The sequence below is a fragment of the Monodelphis domestica genome, chromosome 4 (assembly GCF_027887165.1).
Source record: "Monodelphis domestica isolate mMonDom1 chromosome 4, mMonDom1.pri, whole genome shotgun sequence".
NCBI lineage: Eukaryota > Metazoa > Chordata > Mammalia > Didelphimorphia > Didelphidae > Monodelphis > Monodelphis domestica.
Genome location: NC_077230.1, coordinates 300,621,428 through 300,645,508, shown reverse-complemented (window position 1 = coordinate 300,645,508; position 24,081 = coordinate 300,621,428). Strand labels below are relative to the sequence as shown.

The following is a 24,081-nucleotide window of genomic DNA, read 5'->3' as shown; positions in this document are numbered from 1 at the left end:
TGCAGAATATTAACTCCATATAATTGAAAAAATAATCCTGATTTTAAAAAAAAATATGCTCTTTTTCTTCTAAAACTAATATCGTACTTTCGTTAAGATTTTTTTAAGCCTCTCTCCTTAAATTCTTAGTCTGCTTCTCTCAATCCCAGAAATATATCATTATCAAATTGTCACATATTAAACTAATTCATCTGCTGAAAGTCTCTTTCCAGCATTTTTCTGGTACCTAAACAGATCATCACTGTCCCTGACGACCTCTTTACCCACCTCCCTTTTTGCTTCTTCCCATGACTTACGGTGGGCTGTTTTATTCTGATCGCTTTGGACACTGTCCACTGACTGGTTGCTGGAGGCAGAAGAAATGCTGGAGCTCCTGACAAAACCAAACGCTGCCAGTTTAGCAGCTGGGAGACGAGAATATCCAGGAGGGCGAAGTCCAGATTTGGGAAGGTTGGCTCTTGCAGCATTTGAACTGGAGGCTTTCTTCAAATCAGCTGAAAAGGAGGGCAAAAAAAGGATGATCCAGGGAAGCCCATTAGTTGTAAACTACGTAAATCATTACTGGTAACTATGTTTAAAGATTAAAAACTGGAAGGAACCTTAGAGTTGATCTAGTCTAAATAGTCTCTCATTTTACCAATGAGAAAACTGAAGCCAAAGAGGTGAAGATGACTTGTCCAAGGTCACACAGGTAACAAAGAACATAATTCAAGTCTTAGGATTCTAGGTCTAGTGGTCTTTCCACCATCCTGAGTTACTTCTCACAAAATACTCTAAATATAGTTTTGCCAGTTTTCAGAACTTGAAACCCATTTCCTGTTTTAATTTTATAGAACTAAGGTTTCAAGCAGTTCAGGTTCAACTTAGCAAATGGCTCATGCAAGGAGAGTTCACAAATGCTTGGAATCAAAGCTTTATGAGACTCACAGAGGACAGGCTCACAGGATGGTTTTCTGGAATATCTGCTTGGCTCCCTTCCCATTATTTGTTTCTGCTCTAATCTTTGAAGCCACTTTGGAATCACATGAAAGCATACTTAGTCCAAAATAGTAACATTCTGGTATAAAATGTTGTGCCTCAGCATTCCCAGACTCTACTTCAGGTCCTATGAATGAATAGACACAGGGAAGTGAGTCAGGGACTCATTGCAAGAAAGGAATGCAAATGGATTTTGATAAACTAATAATTTATTTTATGAAACTGAAGAAAAACTAATCTTGTGTCATAGTCTTTAATCTGAACTGATACTGAAGAATCTAAAACAACCCATTTAGGAAATTTAACAATATCGTTATCAGAATTTTCAGGGCTTGGTCTCTGAGTGTATCAATATCTTTAAATATTTTAATAATCTTTTAATATTCTTATTAGTCTATATATGATCGTACAGACCAGTCACGAAGTAATCAAGCAGAAGTATTTTGGGACACAAATGGGTTGAAATGTTATAAGTTTCTGGATAGTGAGTGACTTCCCTCATGGGCAGGTTTCACCATATCATGACCTCTACTGGCTGTTGCTTCTAGAATAAAATCTACATTCCTATTTTTGGCATTTAAGGTCCTTCATAATTTGATTCCTCTCTATCTTTCCAGGCTCCCTATATATTACATCCACTTGCCACATTCTATGGTCCAACCAAACTTTCTTGTTATTATACACAAAATATACTCCGTCTTCTGCCTCCATATCTCTTCCCTGACCATTGCCCATTCCATGCCTCCATTCTTATTTCTGTGTTTCAGAATCTCTAACTTCCTTGAGTATTCAGCTCAAGCTATGCCATCTATTATAAAAAAATATTTTTGATCTTCTCTAGCTTCTAAGTATCTTATAAAAATGATCTTGAATTTATGTGTACGTGGATATGTTTAGATTTTATATATTATATAGGCTTAGCTATAAGCAAACATGTATTTATATAAACACATAGTATATGATCTATAAGTATCATATAATATATTGGGAATATATAAATGACATATTGCTTATAAATATATATATATATACATGTGTATATATATATATATATATATAAAATAACAAACAACTTGTTAGGCGAAATAAGTGATTTACTCAGCAAATCAAATACCCTCCCCAATGAATAAAGTCATCATTGTCCATTTAAAAGGAAAATTAATGAAAATAAATTATGGGAGTTTTAATTAGCATTTCAGGACAAACTGTTCAAATCATATACAAAGCAGCAATATAAAAATATACATGACAAACAATACATCAACAAACACAATATACACATATATAGTCCTATAAAATGTATGTATGCATGTAAGTTCCTTGAAGGCAGGAATCATTGCATTTTTGTACACTCAGTGTCTAGCACACAGTGGGAGCTAATAATAATAATAATAATAATAAAATAAAAAAATAATAATAATAAAAATAATAAATAAATAATAAATGGCTACTGATTGATCAACAACTTTCTTTTTTTCATTTTGCTACCCTGTCTAGTTCCTTTTCTAATCCATAGATGAGATCAGTTGTCATTCACCCAGGCTAGTTAAAAAAAAAAAAGGAAGTCAGAATATGGGGAACCAAAAAACCCTAGAGTCTTAAGGAGTCTTAAACTTCGTCTAACCTAAGCTATTCATTCTACTGCTAAAGAAACCAAGGCCCAGGGAAACTGATAGATTTGCTCATAGTAACACAGTTAGTATAGTTAATTAATTGCAGTAATAACTTCTGCACATCTTTGGTTAACTCTCTAAGATTTTTAAGTTGCAGAATAGTTATTAATCCACATTGGTAGATTGGGTTTTCTCACTGGAAATTTCCTTGGCCAATGAAATCCCCAATCAAGCCCCCCAAAACCAAATTATAACACCTATAAGTCTTAAAGCTTTTTTTTGTCAAAATTTTTGTCAAAAATATGTTTACCTTATATACTTTTACACAAGTCTAGATACACTGACCTCTAGGATACATCATGGCATAGATAGCTAAATAGGGTGGTTCAGATTCAGTCTTTTCAACACAAAACAAACCAGATGGCACTGGACTCACCACTCAGTTCTATGATTTTGTGAAATGTTTAGGTTTACCCATTCCTGGTTTCCCAAATGATTTGAGGGTATTCAAGCCTTTAAAATCTCTTAAATCCTTTAAAAAAAAAGGAACTCTCACAAAAAGGTGGCTCTTTGAAAAGAGTTGGGGTTGTTACTATTTCCCAGTAGAACTGAAAGGAAGTACAAGCCTTTCCCTTGAAACATTTAAAATTTTGCTTTCTCTGAAATGCACTTCTGTAGAAGTCTAGAAACATATCTCTGGCTCTGCCTCTGGAAACAGCTTGTGTATGGTCCATTTCAATCTATAATGGAGAGCAGAGTTTAGAGAGAGATTAGAAGTCTCCTCTAACATTCTCTCCCATCAACCCTGATCAGCTCCACTTCATCTATTTCACTCAGATTCAGCATGGAAGGATTTTGAAGAAACTGATAAATGTCAGATGCAGAACTTGTTTTTTCTTTGTGTCATTTTTGAAAAACTGCTCTTAACTTACTAGGTGAAATAAAGTTTTCTGCAGCAGATCAAAGACCCTTCCCAATGAATAAAGCCATCATTGTCCATTTAAAAGGAAAATTAATGAAAAGAAATAATAGATTTTTTAAAAACTAGCATTATAGGATCAACTGTTCAAAACCTATGCAAAGCAGCCTAAGATAAGCAGTCCTTATTTTTTTTTTGAACAAGGCATTGCATTTTGACAAGATTTTATGAGGAAGAAAAGATTAACAGTTCTGTTTGAACTGAAAAACTGATTTTATTGTCACTGAAAATTTGAAAGATGCTTTGCTATTTCAAAGGGAAGCCATTTTGTCCTTTTGAAAACTAAATCTTTTGAAGAAAGGAAATTGGCAATTCCTACAGAACTTCAAGCAGTCTTTGTTATGCCTTTTTACTTTTGTTGATCTACCCTTAAATATGACACTGTAAATGCCCTCAGAATGCCAGTCACAGTGTTTTAAATTCTGAATTTACTAATACTGATGAGGCAGTAGATGTCATTGTATGCCATTTTCAAGCCATAGTTTGTAAAAACAAAAGAATCAAGAACTTAAAGGCAATTATGTTCAGGGTATTCTATTAGCCTCTGTGAACAGGGGAATGCCTCCATTTTTCCTTAATTTTTTTGTCAGAAAAATATTTTTTACTTCTGTCATTTGTCTTTTCACATGCTGTGACTATACACACACTAAATAAACAGTTCTCTTAGGGGAGCTTGGTGGTGCACTGGATATAACACTGGACTTGGAAGTCAGGTTCAGGGAAGATTTTAGTTCATGCTTACTGGCTGTGTGACCCTAGAATATCCCTTAACTTCTGCCTGTCTTGGTCTCCATTTATAAAATGAGAATAACAGTAATACTTGCCTCCAGGTTGGCTAAGGATAAAATAAGAGAATATTTTTAAGTGCTTTGAAATCTTTAAAGCACTATATAAAAGCTACTTATACTCATTACAAGTTATGATTAGTCAATTTTCAGTTACATCTAACTCTTTGTGGCTTCATTTAGGAATTTCTTGGCAAAAATACTGGAGTGGTTTGCAATTTCCTTCTCCAACTTATTTTACAGATGAGGAAACTAAGGCAAACAGGAGTAAGTTGCTTCCCCAGGGTCACAGCTAATAAGTGTCTCAGGTCAGATTTGAACTCATAAAGATGAATCTTCCTGAGTTCCAAGCCCATTGCTCCATCTACTGTACCATCTATCTGCTCCTAATTTGCATTATAAATACAATATAGTACAATTAGTACAATCTAATATTTTCCTTCAAAATTATCTTCTGATAGTATGCAGTTGGGTGATTTGTGTGTATGGGTGTCTAGTCTTTCTTGTTTTTGTTTTTTTTCTGTAACATTAAGAAAATATACTATCTGTACTTATCAGGTTTCCATTAACTAAGGAGACATTAACATCTGTGTAGGAAACAGAATCTGTGCCCAGGGAGTAGTGAAAAGAAATAGGACTCAGAACAAGATTTTTTTTTTTCCTGTTACAGATTTGTTGTTGTTCCGTTGTTTTGATTGCGTCCAACTCTTCAAGAGCCTATCTGGGATTTTCTTGGCAGAGATGCCATTTGCTTTTCCTGCTCATTTTACTGACTAGAAAACTCAGGCAAAGAGGGTTAAGCAACTTTCCAGGGGTCACACATCTAGTAAATTTTGGAAGCTGGAATTGAACTCGGGTCTTCCTGAATCTGAATTCTGTGCATCTAGCTGCCCTCCTCCAATTGCCAGTGTCTATTTTTATTTGCATTTCATTTATTTTATATTGACTTATCTATGCTCATCACTTTCCTCCCAATATAACATAAGCCCCTCCAAGTTCAGGAAAGCTTTATTTTTTTCCCTTGCAAATTCAATATAAGTGAGGAGGGCAGGCATTCCACGCATGACATGGTGGATGGCCATTGAAGAAATATGGAAGAAGGAGATGGAGTGTTGTATGTGAAAAATAGAAGGAAAGACAGTTTGATGGACCATAGAATGTTTAAAGAAGATGTAATATATAGTGAGCCTGGAAAGATAGCAAGGAAGCAGGTGATGAAAGATCTTAAATGACCAAAAATAGTAATGTAGATTTTTTTTTAGAAGCAATAGAGAGCCAGTGGAGTTTATTAAGGTCATGACATGATCAAACCTGTATATAGACAATCACTGAATACCTTGAAATTTATATGGCCTAATAATATCTGAATACATTTGTGTCCCAACAATCTATAGCTATTTTTTCCTTGTCAATGTTTGGACTATAGTTCTGTTAGAAATACTACTTGATTTCTTTAAATACACTGAAAAAGGCAGTCTAAATTCAGTGAGTTTGCAAATGCATAACTCAAAAATTAAGCTCCACAAACATGAAGTGTCTACTCTGTAAGATGGTAATTTGGACCAGTGATAAGGTTAGTTGAATCTTCAATCTGTTTAGCTGCTACTCCCTGGCCTAAAGGCAAGATGGATAACTTCAGGCCTGGAGTTCACTGACAAACAGGATCTGGCTTTCTTGTTTACAAAAGTATATTTATTAAAGTTGATACTCTGAAGTTTAGAAGGACGGAGGGCTAGCAAGATCCCTGATCTTTTCCCAAATCAATCTATCCCACTTCCCTCTGATTCTCCCAGATCTTTTCAGTGTCCAACCCTGCTGGACCTACTCTGCCTCCCTCTCTGTCTAGTTCCCACCTTCCTGTCTAACCAAACTAGTCTGAGTCCATCCAAATAGTCTGTGAATTAAGGTCAGAGCTAGTTGATCCATCAGGAGGACCACAGTCTGTAGGCTGAGCCCACTTGAGGTAATGCAGAAGTCCAAGTCAATTTCGCTGTTGTCTTTTTGGGAGTCAACAAGTGTCAATGAGATATCTGGGATCAATCAGGAATAACCACAGCCAAGACAGGCAATTTGGGTAGATTTCCCACTCGATCTGGAGAGAGCTAAGTTCAGGAGCTGCATCTTTCTCCACGAACCCCTCACTCTCTCCCAACTGCCAGTCCAGGCACTCAGAACCCCTCCCTGAGAATTCCAAGCTCTCTCTGACATTCTATTTTCTGCATCCAGCACACTTTTGTATCCTCCTCTCTGGCCCTTCACATTTTACCCACATTCCTCCCTTTCAACTACGTGCAACATTCCATTTAAGCAAAGGAACTACAAATATGAAGAACTCTTATATCCCAAAGATTTTTCAATATAATACAGAGTATGAGATATGGAAATAAATTGCAATAATACATCATAGAATAAAATTAGCCAGTAATATAAGATCGTGGCCTATAAGAAGCACTTCTAATTGGGGCAGAAGATCAGGAACAGTTTTGTGGATGTGAGAGAGCCATTGGGGATTGTAGTCCATAAGAAGCACTTCTAGATGGGGAGATAAGGAACTGTTTTGTGGAAGTGATAAGTAGCTAAACTGGATGAAAGAAGAGAAAGTTTTAATCAGGAGATGGAATCCAAAGGATGCCCATCAATTGGAAAATGGCTAAATAAGTTATGGCATATGATTTTGATGAAATACTACTTCATGGTAAGAAATGACCAGCAGGCTAATTTCAGAAAAACGTGGAAAGACCTACATGCAATTATGAAGAGTGAAATGAGCAGAACCAAGAGAAAATTGTGTACAGAAACAGAAATATTGTTTGAAGAATGACTTCTATATGTCCATGACTGGAGAAACTAATAAATAGAAACATACAAGACAGTTTGTTTAAATACATCTTTTTCTTTTGTCAAGTGATGCCTTCTTTAATGGGAGGGGGAAGAAGGGAGGAAATTAACTGGGTATTTTAATGTAAAAAATAATTTAATTTTTTTAAATGTGAGGATGCAAAAATTAAGATGGGAAAACACAGGATGAAATCAGAGAATTAATTAAACCTAGTTCAATAAACATTTCTTAAGCACCTACTATGTGCAAGCTGTCTTGACCTTCCCTTATGTCTAGAAATACAATTATACCTTAACTTCCTTCAAGTATCATTATTTCCTCCAGTGCACATAATCCCTCCAATTATACAGATCTCTGTGCCTTTAGAACTTCCTAGATGGTCACTGAGATTTGCTGTGAAAAAATGTAATTACTCTGCAGCCAATTTGGTGGTAAAAGCCTCTGGAAAAGCCCCCATTCCAGATACAATCCATCACATGTGCATGTTCAAGACTTTACCAGCTTAACAGGGAACAGAAGTAGACTGGAAAATAGCATGTTTTGTCATGACATTTCAAAAATAGGAAGGGAGAGGCCAGTGAGTTGCTCTGAGTCCAAGGAAAATGTCTTATGAATATAAAGAAAAACAAGGATCACAAAGAGCTTCCTGGCTGCATCAAGTGAAGACCTTATGAGGCTATCCTCATTTCCTTTCTTAGGAGTTACTAGACTGGTAGGTCAAGTGAATGCTTTAGATAGAGATTAACTAAATTTGGCAAAGTATTTTATATAATCTCTCATTCTACTCTTGTAAACAAGATGGAATATTGTAAGCTGGACAGTAATGTGGTTAAGTGGATTCATAAGCTGCTGACCCCCACCTGACACCCAGCTCTCACTTGTGGCTCCCAGTAATTGCTAGCATGAGGCAGCAGCCACACCCCGGGCAACGGCTTTGACAGGCCAGCTAAACCTTGTGAGGGTAGCCATCGGGTCGTCGACCCCTGGTGAACTAAGGCTTTGCTCACCCAGCATGTGAAGACTGCTTCAGCAGAACAGGCGGAAGAAACCAACAAGAAGGTTCAACGGCTGAGATGGCGACGCAGCAGAGCACTGTGGAGTGCTTAGGGCGTGTTGGAGCACAAAGGACAACACGGCCATCCAATGCAGCTGAGGAAGTCTCCAGGTGTAACGACTTTTCGTGCCACTGGACCCAGGCTTCCAACGCCAAGAGAGTGGGACTGTCTCTGTGCATTGACTTTTCCACTTAAATCTTCACGCACAAGTATCTTTGTGCACACTCATCTACATCATAGATGAAAGCGCACAAAGACAATCATCATCCTCGGTTACTGAGAGATTGCTACTACTAAATGGTTGAATAGGAGGAACCAGAGAATAGTCACTGATGGTCTGATAGCTCCTTGAAAGGTAGAATACTGTCAGTATCTGTGCTTGATCCTAAGCACTTCAACATTTTTACCTATGGACTTAAAGGCACAAATCACATATTTAACAGATGATTTAAATAAACCCAATGATTAGAAAGAATAAAATCAAGGTGCAAAAGATTTTTAACATACTGGAATACCGACACAAGTCCAATAAGATGAAATTTCATAAGAATAAATTTAAAGTTGTATTTTCAGTTTCCAAAATTAATTTCATTGAACTGACAGATTGAACTGACAAATTGAAACATACCATTCTTCTTTTAATTTTCTCCATGAATTTTTCTGTAGGGTTAGCAATATGTGTCTTATTTGATACATGATGAATATGGAAGTATGTATTATATGTTAACAGATGTACAACCTATATCATATTATTTAACTTTGTGAGGTGGGTAAGAAGGGAGAGAACACGGATTGCAAAAATCTCAGCAAATAATTATTAAAATTGTATTGACACATAATCCAGAAAATAAAAATAATAAAACATATTTTTAAATGTAATTTGGAAATGTTTAACAAAATAAATGAAAATACAATATAATAACCTCAACAAAAAGTTCAATTCATAAGTATAGGATCAGAAAGGTAAAATGACTAAAAACAATTTGGGGACTCCAGTGAACCGCAATCTCAATAGAGATAGTTGAATGACAAGTGAACCAAGACTATTTTGTGCTCTTGGGCTTCACTGAGAGGCAGAACTTCCAGAACTAGGGAGGTGATTATCTCACAATTTACCCTGATCAAACCAAATCTGCAATATTGCATTTAGTTCTAATTGTCATACTTTAGCAAAGAGTTAATAAACTTGAGAGCATCCAGTAGAGGTCAACCAGGATGATGAAAGATCTTGAGATCTTACCCCTCAAGGATCAGAATCTGAGGGTATATAAAAGTGATGAAAAAAGAAGGAAGGGTGATTGGATAGCTGTTTTCAAGTATCTGAATGGCCATTATACAGAAGAGAAAGTAATTTTATTCTGTTTGGTGCCAAAGAGTAGAGGTAGGAAGAAAGAGTAGATATTGTAGAGAATATAAATTTTGACTGAATTAAGGTGATTTTCCTTACGGTTTCGTGTAAGAATCATTCTTAGTTCATAGCCAATACAAAAATAGGAGGTAGGCTAGAATTGGCCTTTAGGCCATAGTTTGCTTCCCCTTGTTTTCCAAAAAGGAGGGATTCAAGGAGAGGCTTGCTTTCTCTAGAGTCATTAAAGCAAAAGATGAATGACAACTTGCCAGGAATATTGTTGTGACAGTTCTTGCTCAGATATGGGTTGGACTGGATATTTTCTTAAGTTCCCTCCAATTTTGAAATCATATGAATTCTGCAATTTATTGCAAGTAAAGGTCATAGAAATTATCTAACAACCTTTTGTTTTTATATAATAAGGAAGGAGAAAAACAGACAGGTAAAGTGACAAGTATATATATATATATATATATATATATATATATATATATATATGGCTAAATTACTGTATAGAAGATCAATGGTAATTGATGAAATCAGTGGAACATAATGGAAACAGTATAAGATTTGGAGTGAAAGATCTAAGTTTTAGTCTTGGCTCTTCTGTTAACTCACTTTATTCTGATATATTCTCTACTCTTTAAATAATGGTGTTAGACTAAATGATATTTAATATCTATTGCAATTCAAATGTTATATAACTTAAAGTGGGGACATATCTTACCAACTACTGCTCTACTTGTCATTTCAGCAACAAAGTTAACAAGAAAGAGATATAGCAATAGCAGCCTTTCATTCCTTGAAGGCCCTCTAAATAAAGGGTTCACAACTAAGGGGTTTGTAGACAGATCTAGGGGGGGAGTCTTAAAATTGGATGGGAAAATGTCTTTATTTTCATTAGCCTCTAAAATAAATTTGGCATTTCCTTAGATTATTTGTGTAGGCAAAAAACCACAGCAGTATTAGAAGGATCAGCGAGATTGTTGCTAATAGAAATAATAGATATTTAAATATCCAATTATAATTCTTGCAAATATCTCAAAATATCCCTTAAATTCATCACTACTTTAAAATTATTATAGTTATTAGACCACAAATTTTAAAATATTTTTATGATTGCATTTCAATAGAATCTATTTCCATTGTAATTCTATATGTTTTGTTTTATGCATTTAAGAAAATTAAAAATTATTTGGAGAAGATGACCAATAGGCTTCACTAGACTGTTAAAGGAGTCCATGACAAAGAAAAAGTGAAGAATCCCTCCTGTATACCAAGAAATTGTTATTGTTGTTATCCATATAGTCAAGAAAAATTGTGAATTTGAACTATCCAAGGCAATTTTTAGGAAAACTCTGAACTGTTAAAAATCAGATGAAATATGTATTTTAAAATAGTCCTCTGGAAGACAGAAGTTAGGCTAAAATACCCATACCCATATTTGGGGTATCAGAAGAGGCAACTCTCCATGGTCCTGCCCTCTGAGATTCTAGGTTGCTATGGGAACTGGGTTTCTCTATCTGCCTCAGGGGAAGGAGAATGAAGGTGGGTTATCTAGCTACAGCTAAAAAAGAACTGTGTCACTCCACATTGATATGATCAGCATGTTACTAAGGTTTTACTGTGAAAAAAAAAAGCAGTACCTTCCTCTCACCTTCTATACATGCTCCTTAAGTTTCATGTTCTTCCTTTGTGACATCTCCTTCCCCTTCCTCCCCACTTTATTTTTAATTCTCGAAGCTGCACAGGATGATCATTTAAAATAGTTGTTAGTTAAGAATATCCATATAATGCAGGTTAATAGAATTCCAGAATTTCAGAGGTGGAAATGACAACAGTGTCTTTCTACTACAAGACACACCTAACAAACAAATCCCTTATTCAATCAACCATGTCAGATTCAGATAGAAACAGAGACCATCAATTCATATGTAAGGATCACTGTAAGCTACATATGGACTAACTTTTAAAGTAAAATGTTATCTATATTTCACAATATTTATTTTATATAATAATTTTTATTATTTGTTGTATTTTGTCATACTTATTGTATCTTATTATTTTTATTTATTTTGTTAAATATTTCCTAATTTTATTTTAACCTAGTTCAGGCCACATTTGGGAGTGATGTGGAATGTTTGACTCAAATATACAAAACAAGTGATCATCCAGTCTCTAGTCAAAGATACTGTACTATCTCCCTGGGTAGGCTTATTTAGGTGGGTAGGTAGTACAGGTAGTATCAGAAATAGGAAGACCCGAGTTCAAGTCCTGACCTAGACACTTACTAGCTATATGGTCCTAGGCAAATTATATAACCTATATCAGCCACAGTTTTCACATCCACAAAATGGTGGCAATAATCACTCCTATTTCACAAGATAGTTGTGAAGATCAAATGATATAACATATAATGTCCTTTGAAAGTTTTAAATGTTTTAAAATTTTTAAAAAGTTTTAAATTAGCTAAAATAAATGCTAGCCATTATTATTCTACTTTTGGATAGCTCTATTAGGAAGTTTCTCCTAATATCAAAAATAAATTTGAGTTGCTGTGACTTTGATATTGTTCTTAGTTCTATCTTCTATTAACAAACAAGTTTAATCCCTCTTCCATGTAATAGTCCTTCACATTTTTGAAGATGGGGAAGCTAGGTGGTACAATGGACAGAGCCCTTGGCTTAGAACCAGGAAGACATTACTATTCCAGTGTATTAGTCAAGAAATCTCCCAAATGAGCTCACAAAGAGTAGGGCATGACTGAAAAATGACTGAAATTTTTTTTAAGACAGTTATTGCATCTCCTCCTAAAGCTTCTCTATGGGCAAAAGGCTCTGGTTTTTTTTTTTTCTAAATCATCATTATTTATGATTGAAACACCTTTTCCCATACTGATTGCCATTTTCTAGATGTTTTATTGCCTATTTATATTGTTCCCAAAAGGTGGCCACCAACCCTTAACATAGTGCTCTGGATGTAGTCTGACCTAGGTGGAAGACTGTAGGGTCTGTGACCTCCCTAGTCCTAAAAGAAGTGCCTTTTTAAAATATAGCCTAAGACAGATAATTTTCTTAACTTATATTGCATTGTTGATTTATATTGAGTTTGTTGTCCATTTAAAGACCCCAAATCTGTGCCACCTCTCTCTTCCTCTTCCTCTCTCTCAATGCTTATGCTTCTAAAGTTAATTTTTGTACCCAAGTATGAAACTTTGCATTTATATTGATTAAATTGCACCTATTCAAGTCAGTTCAGTGTTTTAGCTGGTCAAGATTTTTCTAAATTCTGGAATGCAGTTTGTTAGCTATTCATGCCAGCTCTGTGCCACCTGAAAAGTGGATAAGCAGGTCAAGAACAGATTCCTAGAACCCTGAAGTAGAGACTTGTTTCCAAGCTTATATGAAGCATTACTGATCACTGTATGGGTTTAGACATTCGACCAGTTTTTAATCCAATTCCTTGTACTCGCATCTATTTTTTAAACTCTTACGTTCTGTCTTAGAATTGATACTAAATATTGATTCCAAGGCATAAGAGAGGTAAGGGTTAGGCTTCTGGGGTTAAGTGACTCACCCAGGGTCAGATAGCTAGGAAATCTAGCCACTTAACTTCCCCTTGAACTCTGATTTTTTGATACTGTCTTTAAGAACAGAACAAGAGACTTTGTCACATGCTTTAATAAAATCTATTTAAATTAGTTATGACATACCTTCAATCAAATAGGTTTTGTTAAACTTTTCAGAAAAGGCAATTAATTGACTAGGCAACTGACATGACTAATATTTCATTTTTTTCATAGGTCAAAATTAAGCTCCCATGAGACCAACTCAACTTTTACCTAAATGGCTCCCTAAACATAAAGAAATTGGAAATTAGATGATATAAATGGATCCATCATTTCTTTATTTCTAGAATGTGACTCAAGATTAAAATTAATCCTTATTTTTTCTGATTAATTAGGGTCTCACTTCTCACTAAAATTGAGATTCCCTGGAAAAAGAAATGGTAGAAAGTCATTCTGCTTCTCTTTGAGCTACATCCTGCAGGAAAGGCCTCAATGCAAAAGATTTTTAACAGTCACCATGCTCATTCAAAATTTAAGGAAAATGTTTAAAACATGAATAATAAAATAACACAATGAAAGTGATTTGGCATAGAAAAATCAAAAGTAAGAAAAATAAATTTACATAATCACTTTTATTTCATGTCTATGAAGTCCAACAGAAAAATGCACCACCTTGGTTTAGCAGTGACCATGGGCTTTTGAAGGTTTTATCAGTGCAAGACAACATCGACCATCCTACTAACCAAGAAAGGCTTCAAGTTCAGTCTTTGATAGACTGTATGTTCAATGTCCAAGATCATGTCTAGGTTAGCTTTAGAGAAGATCATCACAAAACCCTCTCCCTTTTACAGTTGGAAGATGGTGAGTTTTTCTGAAGAAATTTCCATATAAATAAAATTCTAGAATTCACAAGTTGTGAAATATCTATTGATCTTATTCTTGGCATTCAATAATTTCTTAGCATATAATGGGCATTTATTTAACTTTTAGGTAAATAGTCAACTTGGCTCAGGAAGGCATGTAAATTCTTTCAGACCAATTCAAAAGCTCACCAAAATATGTCATACTGACTTAACTGTCTATATTTGAAAAATCCTGTTAACTATCTCCTTGTATATTTTTAAAATACAGCTAGACAGAAGGAGAGTCTCTAGTATGTCAGACTTCAAAATAAAATTATTTTAATAAGCAGATTTCATTGTAACAGACCTGCAAAAAATAAGCTAACAAAAATTATCTTGACTCCTCTGAGCTGTCTGATTTTTCTATCCTATTTATAGAATTACATAGTTTCATCTATACGTTTACATAACATGACACCTCAACTGCTTCCATCTGAAAGTATTAGAATCTTTTCCATAGCAATTGACTAGAATTGGAAAGTTATGTTTGGGGAGCCTTTAGGAAGCCTTCCCAATTTATTTTACATACATTTATCCACCACACAAATTACAGAGTTAAACATTTTTTCACACGAATATTCTAAGGGCATGGGAAATCACTTTCAATTAAAACAAATAGTTCACTAAGGAAGTACAGCATTAAATACATATGGATCTATGGAAAAGTCAGTGTTGCCCTAGAGTATGGACTTCACAGAATTGCAAACTTTTAGGTGAAAGGGATCTCAGAGATTATCCATTCCAATCTATGTCTAAAGAATTCCCTTTTGACATCTGTAGCAAGAGATTGTCCAATCTACTGAAATATAACTCACTCACTTTTGAGGGTTTCAGTTCCATTTTCTAGGTAGTTATAAATAGAGAAACATCTAATATAGGATGACCAGAGATTTTTCCTAGGGCACTAAAATTTATTTTTTTAAACCCTTACCTTCCATCTTGGAATCAATACTGTGTATTGGTTCCAAGGCAGAAGAGAGGTAAGGGCTAGGCAATGGGGGTTAAGTGACTTGCCCAGGGTCACATAGTTGGGAAGTGTCTGAGGCCAGATTTGAACCTGGGATTTCCTGTCTCTTGGCCTGGCTCTCAATCCACTGAGCAACCCAGCTGCCCCCTAGGGCACTAAAATTTAAAAGGCTCTAAGCGACCTTATATGACTAATGGGCTTGAGTGGGTAGCCAACATCTACAAGGCACACTTCTTTTCTACAGTGGACCTCCATCCTGAAGTCTCCATACTTCATATGGCAGACCTCCCTTTCAGGTCACAACTATTCTCACTCCTTTCTCTGGGCAGCCATTCCTCTTGATCCTTTTATTGTTATGCCCTTTTCTCAATATCTAGCAGGCCAATAGCTGGCATGCTTTTGACCTCATGATGAGATCAAGGGAGATCGCCTTTAATTCCATTTCCATCTGCCAAGCCCTCTTTCATCTTTCCATACCTATCACTCCCACCTCCAATATCTGTTTCCTTGGAGTTTGCCTGAAGATCTAACATGTGTTAGTGATCAGATGGTTATACCCTCTCATGATCAGGAACAATTTATATCAAGACTATGGCTGGGACTAGATATCCAACCTATACCTTAACTGATTTAACATCAAATAAAATGGACATTTCTATAATGCATAATGGGACAGAAAAAGATACATGGAAGTTTGAATCTCCACTCCAGGCTACATTGGAGCTAGCTGTCCCCCATAGCTCCGTCCTTCCCTTCCCTTCCCAGAATTCCTTCCTTCCTTCAATATATAACTCAACCATCACCTTCGACTTAATTCTTTTCTAAATTTTCATAACTGATAGTATTTTCCTTCCTATGTATTCAACTACTGTATGCTTATTCTGCATTTATTCTGTATATACTTTATATAAATGTCCTCTTCTTCAGTTGAATGGAAAAATGCTTATTGATAGTACAAATTGTTGGGTTTTTTTGTCTCTGTATCTCCAGCACTGTGCCTAGCATATAGTATGTGCTTAATAACTGCTTCTCAATGGATTGATTAACAAATATATAGTCATTCAAAAGAGTTTGACCTAACTATTCACACAGGAAAAACCAAGTGGATAAAGAATCACTATCATCTATATTATGGAATGTGATTAGATGAACAAGTTAATCCATAAGTACATGGATCTTGGGCATAAAGATGGAGAATTAACTGTTCTCAGAATTAAGTAGGAAGACTACAATGGACTCTATTGCTGTCCAGAAAATGTGCCCTATTTTTAATAACCTCAAACATCTTCCTGAAACAGTCCTATCTTTTTAAATAGCAATATTCTTCTTATTTGTCAATTCTGTAACCCACAGACTACTATGGTCTCTAAAGAATTAAAGGGCAATGGAAAGACAAAAGTTAAGCAGTATAAAAATGTGACTAAAATAATCTCATTTATTCAGTTGAAGCAAAGTAAAATAACCAAGGAGATGCCCACCAATTTGCCAATGATGATAAATAAGAAAGAAGATACCAATACTATTGATGGAGTGAGCTATTTAAACAGGAATAAACAGAATATGGATAGTTTTTAAAATGACTAAGTATTTTACCCTAAGAAAGCAAAAAATGACCTCAAACTAAGTATTACGCAAAGATAAATTTTATACCCAAAAAACACAAATTAGATTTTTTAAAGGCTATTGAGTAACAATGTATGTCAAGAAGATGTCATGAAATACTTTTGTATAAATATGTACATAATAGATGGTGCTTTATAACACACACATATATTAATGTACACACACAAAAATAGAAATACATGCCTCAAATTAATAAAATATAGGGAAAATAATGAGATGATAAAGACTGAAGAATTTTTTTTGTAGGAATACATTTACCAACCAACCAGCTAGAAGAAGGTATTGGATAGTGAAGTCCAGAAGGAAAGTCACTATGAATTCGACAAAGTTTTCAAACAGATTTCTTTTGCTTAATCTCAATAGTATTCATATACATTTGGAGAAGTCGAGAATATTTATATTTTTATATATCTAGAGGAAGTGAGTGGTGGCAGGAGATAAAAGTTTTGGATTTAGAGTTTAAAAAAACCCAAGTTAGAACCTTTCAGACATCACTAGCTCTGTGACTATGGGTAAGACACTTAAATTTCTCAGCCTCAGTTTCCTCATCTATAAAGTAAGGATAGTAATAGCATCTTCCTCACGGGTTCCTGTGAAGATCAGATGGATTGACTTACCACTTTGCAAACTTTAAAGCACTGTACAAAAGTAGGTTATTGTTAATAGAAGTAGTATTTGAAAAATAGTAATACTTATATGGCAAGATATAAACTTAGTAAGTGCAAAGGAGTCACGGTTGCCTATTTATAGATTTTCTTAAACCCTTGCCTTGTGTCTTAGAATCAATACCATGTATTGGTTATAAAGCAAAAGAGAGGTAAGAGGATTAAGTGGTTTACCCAGGGTTAAACTGTAGGAATGTAAGTAAGGGATAGAGCTAGGAAGTGAATGAGGCCACATTTGAATCTAGGACCTTCCATCTCCAGGATTGGCTCTCTATCCACTATGCTACCTAGCTGTCCTCTTTGTATATTAATGTAAAGATCACTAACAAGAATTTTGGAGCCCATCATTAATTGGCCCATAGGTTGGGAATTATAAGTATTGATGGTGACCTCTGTGGATGGTCCCTGCCAACTTCAAGAATCTATGATTTTCAAGGCCACACAACTAATAATCATCAGAGTCCATGGAGAGAACCCAGACTTTTTTAAATTTAATTTTATTGATTAAGAAAAATGTTTCATGGTTACATGATTCATGTTCTTTCCCTCCCCTCCCCCCACCCCTTCCTATAGCTAAAATGCAATTCTACTGGGTTTTACATGTGTCAATTGATCAAGACCTAGTTCCATATATTTATATTTCCACCAGGGTGATCACTTAGAATCTACATCTCCAATCATATCCCCATTGACCCATGTGATCAAGCAGTTGTTTTTCTTGTGTTTCTACTCCCACAGTTCTTTCTCTGGATGTAGACAGTATTCTTTCTCATAAGTCCCTCTGAATTGTCCTGAATCATTGCATTGCTGCTAGTAGAGAAGTCCATTACCTTCGATTGTACCACAGTGTATCAGTCTGTATACAATGTTCTCCTGGTTCTGCCTCCTTTCGCTCTGCATCACTTCCTGGAGGTCATTCCAGTTCAAATGGAATTCCTCCAGTTTATTATTCCTTTGCACACAATAGTATTCCATCACCAGCATATACCACAATTTGTTCAGCCATTCCCCAATTGAAGGGCATCCCCTTATTTTCCAATTTCTTTGCTATCACAAAGAGCACAGCTATGAATATTCTTGTACAAGTCTTTTTCCTTATTATCTCTTTGGGGTATAAATCCAACAGTGCTATGGCTGGATCAAAGGGCAGACAGTCTTTTTAAAACCTTTTGGGCAAGAACCCAGACTTTTTGATTCCTAATCCAATCTGCTTCCCATTAAACACTGTTTCTCTAATGTAATAAATGAAGCGGTGCAGCTTCTTAATCTAGAACCTGTAACCCACAAACACACAAAAGAAAATGAATATTTCCTCCCTAACTTTCACATATGACATGGTTATTTTTGGCCATCTAATTCATCTTTAGGCAAAAACTTTTAAGTAGTAAGAACTCTTTCATAGGAAATATTCTGCATCTCTTCCTCTCTCATAAGACATACTGCACCCTTTTGCAGTCCTCTCACTGCAAAGACTTTTCCAGCATCATCCCCATCCTCATTCTATGATGCCCTTATCAGGCCTGACCTTCAAGGCAATCCTCCACAATTTCAAATTTACTCTGACATTCTTACCTCCCCCTCCTCCCGAAAGGGGAAAGTCACCTAACCTGCATTAAGAAAAGATCAGAAGAGGAATAATGTGGAGTTGAATAGAAAACAGATTTATGAATGTGTGTGGAGAATGAAGAGTTATATTATTGGAACCTCCTAGGAAACATTATGTTAATGCAATTTCTTTACTCAAGGAAAAGAGTAGAGGACAGCCATTATTTGGAGAGAAAGATCATCTTCAGATCAGGTAAAAGGGAGGAAAATATTGAATTGCATTCTTTAACCTTCTGCCTAGTTGATGAACTCAGCCTATATCAGAAACAGGGGTCAAGACTATTTCAAAATACACTTGTAATTGGCATTTTTTCCTCTCTCAACTATAAAATATATATCTAGGAATCATTTACTAACTCAAAGATCTATAATTCTCTTTTCAGGGCACTAAATATTTTCCTTCTGGAAAAAGTCTCTTTTCTTCACAAACGGAGGATTTCTGAGTTTCTAATTCAGGTTTGTCAGATTAAAGAATAAGTGGATTCGCTCTCAGCTAACGTGGCAGAAGCAATGAAATTATAGGACATCACTTCTAAGTGACATTCCAGGCTCTTCTTCTCATTTGCCATTGTGCTCAGCTCTGAGCAACATTAAAGAAAAGGGCAAAACTAAATGGCAAGGAAGCTTTGAAGATTATTTTAGCCATGTCCTTGTAATATCTACATAAGTACAAAGTCACATGGGGGACTATTTGCACATCATGAACTTAATTTTTCCCCACCAGCACAAATATTTTAATTAAACAAATTTTTTCAAGTTATTTCTTCTCACAAAAGGAAGTATTGTCTTGCCATCTGGACCTTCCACTGAGTTAAAAAAATTTTTTTTGTTAAATTTTATTCTCAGAAAAACCTTCTTTAAATGACAGTAATTAGCTTCAGATGAAAATGCAAAATGACACAAGTCTGTCAGGTGTAACAGACACTATTTGATGAGCTCTGAGCCACTAATCAATCAATCATTCAGCAAAATATAGGCATCTCTTCTACACTGTGACTTTCCCTATTGCAGTTCTGATATGTTGTAGGTCGGCATAAAAAATTAAATGGGGATTTTTCAGGAGTTTTGATGACAGGTAACGGTCAACAAATGACACAGAAAAAGTTTGGAAACTCAAAATCCATTAAATATATGTACAGTATTACATTATATCAATATATTGTTTCATTTAATTTTTTTTCATACTTATTTCATATTTTTAAATTTTCTTTTTCACATGGTATTTTTAGTTAATATTGATCTATCTATAGCTTACAAGCAAATACTTCACCCAAATTTTACAATAAGATACTATAAACAACTCATAAAAGAAAAATTAAAAATTCTGACTTTTCAGGTACAAAGGGAGAGTCAAAAACCTTTGTAGATTTTCCACATCATGGGGACACTCCACCGCTAACTCCTGCAATGTGAAAAGGATACCTGTATTTATTAATCTATAATACTAGAAATTATATTATGTAATGGGAATATAGAGGCAGCAAACAGCTTTAGCCCTAAGGTGGCTTATATTCTATTGAGGGAGGCACTAAATAAAACAATTTTTACAAGATACATGCGAAATAAAAACAAGGAAAAGTGAAATGGGGCATTAACTATTGGGGGACCAGGAAAGACTTCAGGTAAAAGGTTGGCATTTAAGCAGAGACAGGAAGGAAACTAGAGATTATAAGAGGTGGAGGTTAGAAGGTTATGCACTCTACATTTGGAGATTAGTCTGTGAAAAATCAAGAAGTCAGAATGTAGGGAGTAATTTGTGGAGAACAAGGAGTATGTATCAGTTTGACTAGATCATGGCACGAAGGAGAGTGATATATGATAAGATTGGAAAATTAGGTAGGGGTGAGTTTCTAAAGCATTTTAAATGAAAAGCAAAAAAATCTGTATTTGATACTAGAAGCAACAGGGAGCCACTGAAGATTATTATAGACCAGGGGAATGATGTGGTCACACCTATGATTAAGGAAAATCATTTCATCAGCTCTGTAGAAGATAAGTAATAGAGGAGACACCAAATTAGAATTTATTCTGGGGCAGCTAGATTGCTCAATGTATAGAGAACTAAGACTGGAGATCTAATATCTAAACAATTAAATTCCTTAATTAAAAATAAAACAAATAAAATGAAAGCTTTAACTGATACGCACTATTCACACCTATATTGCGAGTTTGGAAACATATTTTCTAGCAGCAATACAAAAAATTATCCATGAAAAATGCATAATCTCTGAAAATTATGAAAATATCCCTACTACTCTTACATTTCTAAATACAAAACTACCATATTGTTGCTTCTGTGTTCATTTTCCAAACTGATATAATTCAGTATGAATGACAGTCTTTAAAAAAATTTTTTTCTCAGTCATCTAGGAACATTAAACATGCACGCCTGAGTTCAAATCTGACCTCAGTTACTTCCTAGCTGTGTGACCCTGGGCAACTCATTTAACCTCAATTGCCTAGCCCTTACCACTCTTCTGCCTTGTAACCAATACTTAATATTGATTCTAAGGATTTTAAAGAAGGAAAGGGTTTTTAAAAAAAGAAAGTAGTATTTTACTGGTCCAGACAAAAGGAGATGTGGACCTGAATCTTGGAGTGGTGCCTTGGGGTAGAGAAGGTGATATAGGATATCAGTATCTATTTAAATATGTAAGTCAGGTCATTTGATTTTAATAGATACCTCTTAGCCACCAACAAAAACTAGATATCAACCACTATTCCACAGAAAAAAAGAAAATCAATACATTCATATACAATAACAATTCATATTAATATAGAATTTTAAAGTTGCAAAAGTGACTTGCCCATGACAATCCTGGGAGGTTATGCACTTGTTAATACCCATTTTCATTTTTTAGATTAAGATATCAATACCTATTTTCATGACAAGAAATCTAAAATTTTGAGAGGCTAAAATAACTTGGTTTTGAGTTAGTGTCTCAGGCTAACCCAAGTCTCTTCAAATCCAATTCTTTATCATCTACCACCTCTTATGACTGCCCATTAAGTTTTATGTATGAGACATTGATCCTGACATGTAAAAAGGGACCTCACAATCTTTCTCCCACCAGGAAGTTTAGAGTAAGCAGGAAAATAAGCTATATGTAAGAATATGTAGGTTAAATATACAACTACTAAGAGAGAGTTATTAAGTACAACCTTTGTCCAGAAGACAGAGAAGGTATTCCTCTGACGGAAGGGATCAGGAAGAAGGGCAGATGAAGATGATGGGGAAAGGGCATTCTGGATGGATGGAATAACACAAATGAAAACAAAGAGAAGAGGGATGGAATGGCATGTCCATCGAATTAGCAAATAGATCATTTTGGATTGAATGTTGGTTGGGTTGTAAAAAAGACTAATGAGAGAAAGTTTTTTTTTAAATGTTTTTCAAGTAATTTGGAACCAAATTATAAAGAATCTAGAATGTCAGGCTAAATTCAGTCAATGAACCAATGAACATTTATTCATTTCCTGCTATATGCCAGGCAAAGTGGTCATCATTGGGGATGCAAAAAGAGGTAAAAGATAGTCTCTGCCCTCAAGACATTTACAATATAATGGGAGAGACAAGAAGCAAACAGGTACAAACATGTTGTTTACAGGAAATGATTAAGAGTCATTTGTCATTCTCGGAGAGACTACCACTATACTACTATATTATTAAGAGTACTAGATTGAATAGTGGGTGGGAAAAGCTTTCTGTAGAATGAGATTTTAGTTGGGATGGAGTAGCAGTAGTACTGGAAGGAAGAGGAGGAGGAAGAAGAGGAAGCCGAGGAAGTCAGGTAGAGATGAGAAGAGAGAATATTCCAGGCAGGCAGGAAAGTCAGAGAAAATGCCCAGAGTCAAGGCATGGAGATGGAGTGTCTTGTTCATGGAACATCCAGGAGCTGCTGGTGGTCACCAAGATCAACTCAAGCGTCATCAAGCTGCAGTTCATCACCTAGTCCCAGATGTAGATGAAGAAGCAGAAGGCGCCAAGCGACTACAACCCATCCTCCCTCAAGCAGCAGCTCAAGGGGCTCTGAGCCCCCCTCACCTCGCCCCCTCCAGGAAGATGAATAAATTTTGTTAACAACAACAACAAAAAGGTGGATCAGACTGCCTTCACCAGACTGAAGTGCATTTGTTAAGGAGTAAAGGGTATATTAGAAGACTGGAAAGGTAGGAAGGAAGAGGCTAGATTGGAAGGGCTTTTGAACACAATGGCTTTACTTAGTAGACATTGTGAAAGTCTTTTTTTTTTCATTTGAATTTTATTTTTATTTTCATGCAAAACACCCTTCCTTTTTGGGCCCTGTTGTAAGAGTCCACTCATACATAACCAAAACTCCAAAATAAAACCACAAATACACTGTTTGAAAGATGACCATTGTGCAAGTTTTTGAGGAAGGAAGTGACCTGATCACACTTAAAGGAAAAGTAACCTGTTAATAGGGCATAATATGAATGACAGAGAGAAGAAACCAGAAATAGAGAGAAAGTGGTCTAGGCAGATGCCATAAAGGCTTGAATTAGGGTTAGTGGCAACAGGAATGGAGAGAAGGAACAGATATATCACAAAGATTTTACATGTTGAAGAGCTCTTGGTAGAGAGGTGCAAAAGTAAGTCTCAGGCCCCGGTGACTGAAAGATGGCTGTGTCAGGCCATCAGGATACGTATATTTTCCAGAGAATTCTCACTGTATCACACAAACTCAAGTTCAGTCAAAGTTTTACCTCTAGGATCACTATTTCTACTGCCCGACTCTACTGGACTTCCATTGTCCAAGATGTGATTTAATTAACTTCTGTGTCCCTTTTTACCTGAAAGGAGTGGGAGCTTTCTGAAGCTCAGTCCTTTCACCCACTCCCTCTGTGCTGACCCTATTTATCTAAGATGTATTTTGTTCATTTGCTCTATTTGCCTAAAATCTGAGCAAACAGACAGGAGGAAATTGTCCAGACAGCAGACGCAGCTCGCCAAAATAAGGAAGGCTTGTTGAAGGAAAATAGATAAAAAGGGTCCACTCCTTTGAAAAGCTACTAGATTTGTGGTGACCCATAAAACAGTGGGGTATACTTGAAATGTCCATCTCTGTACAGATGACTATCGGTGAGTGTCACATGCAATAAGGCAGGCTTCAGGGAACTTCTACTGATAAGTAG

General features: G+C 35.6%; 1 protein-coding gene across 2 annotated transcripts in view; it reads right to left on the bottom strand.

The window, feature by feature from the left end:
• The window catches only part of MTUS2 (microtubule associated scaffold protein 2), a 726,305-nt gene that overhangs the window by 432,720 nt on the left and 269,504 nt on the right, over nucleotides 1-24,081 (bottom strand). For both annotated transcript variants that reach the window (XM_001376400.5, XM_056794728.1), the window contains one exon: nucleotides 297-494. In XM_001376400.5, coding sequence (XP_001376437.3) covers nucleotides 297-494 — 198 coding nt within the window. The remainder of the gene's footprint in view (nucleotides 1-296; nucleotides 495-24,081) is intronic.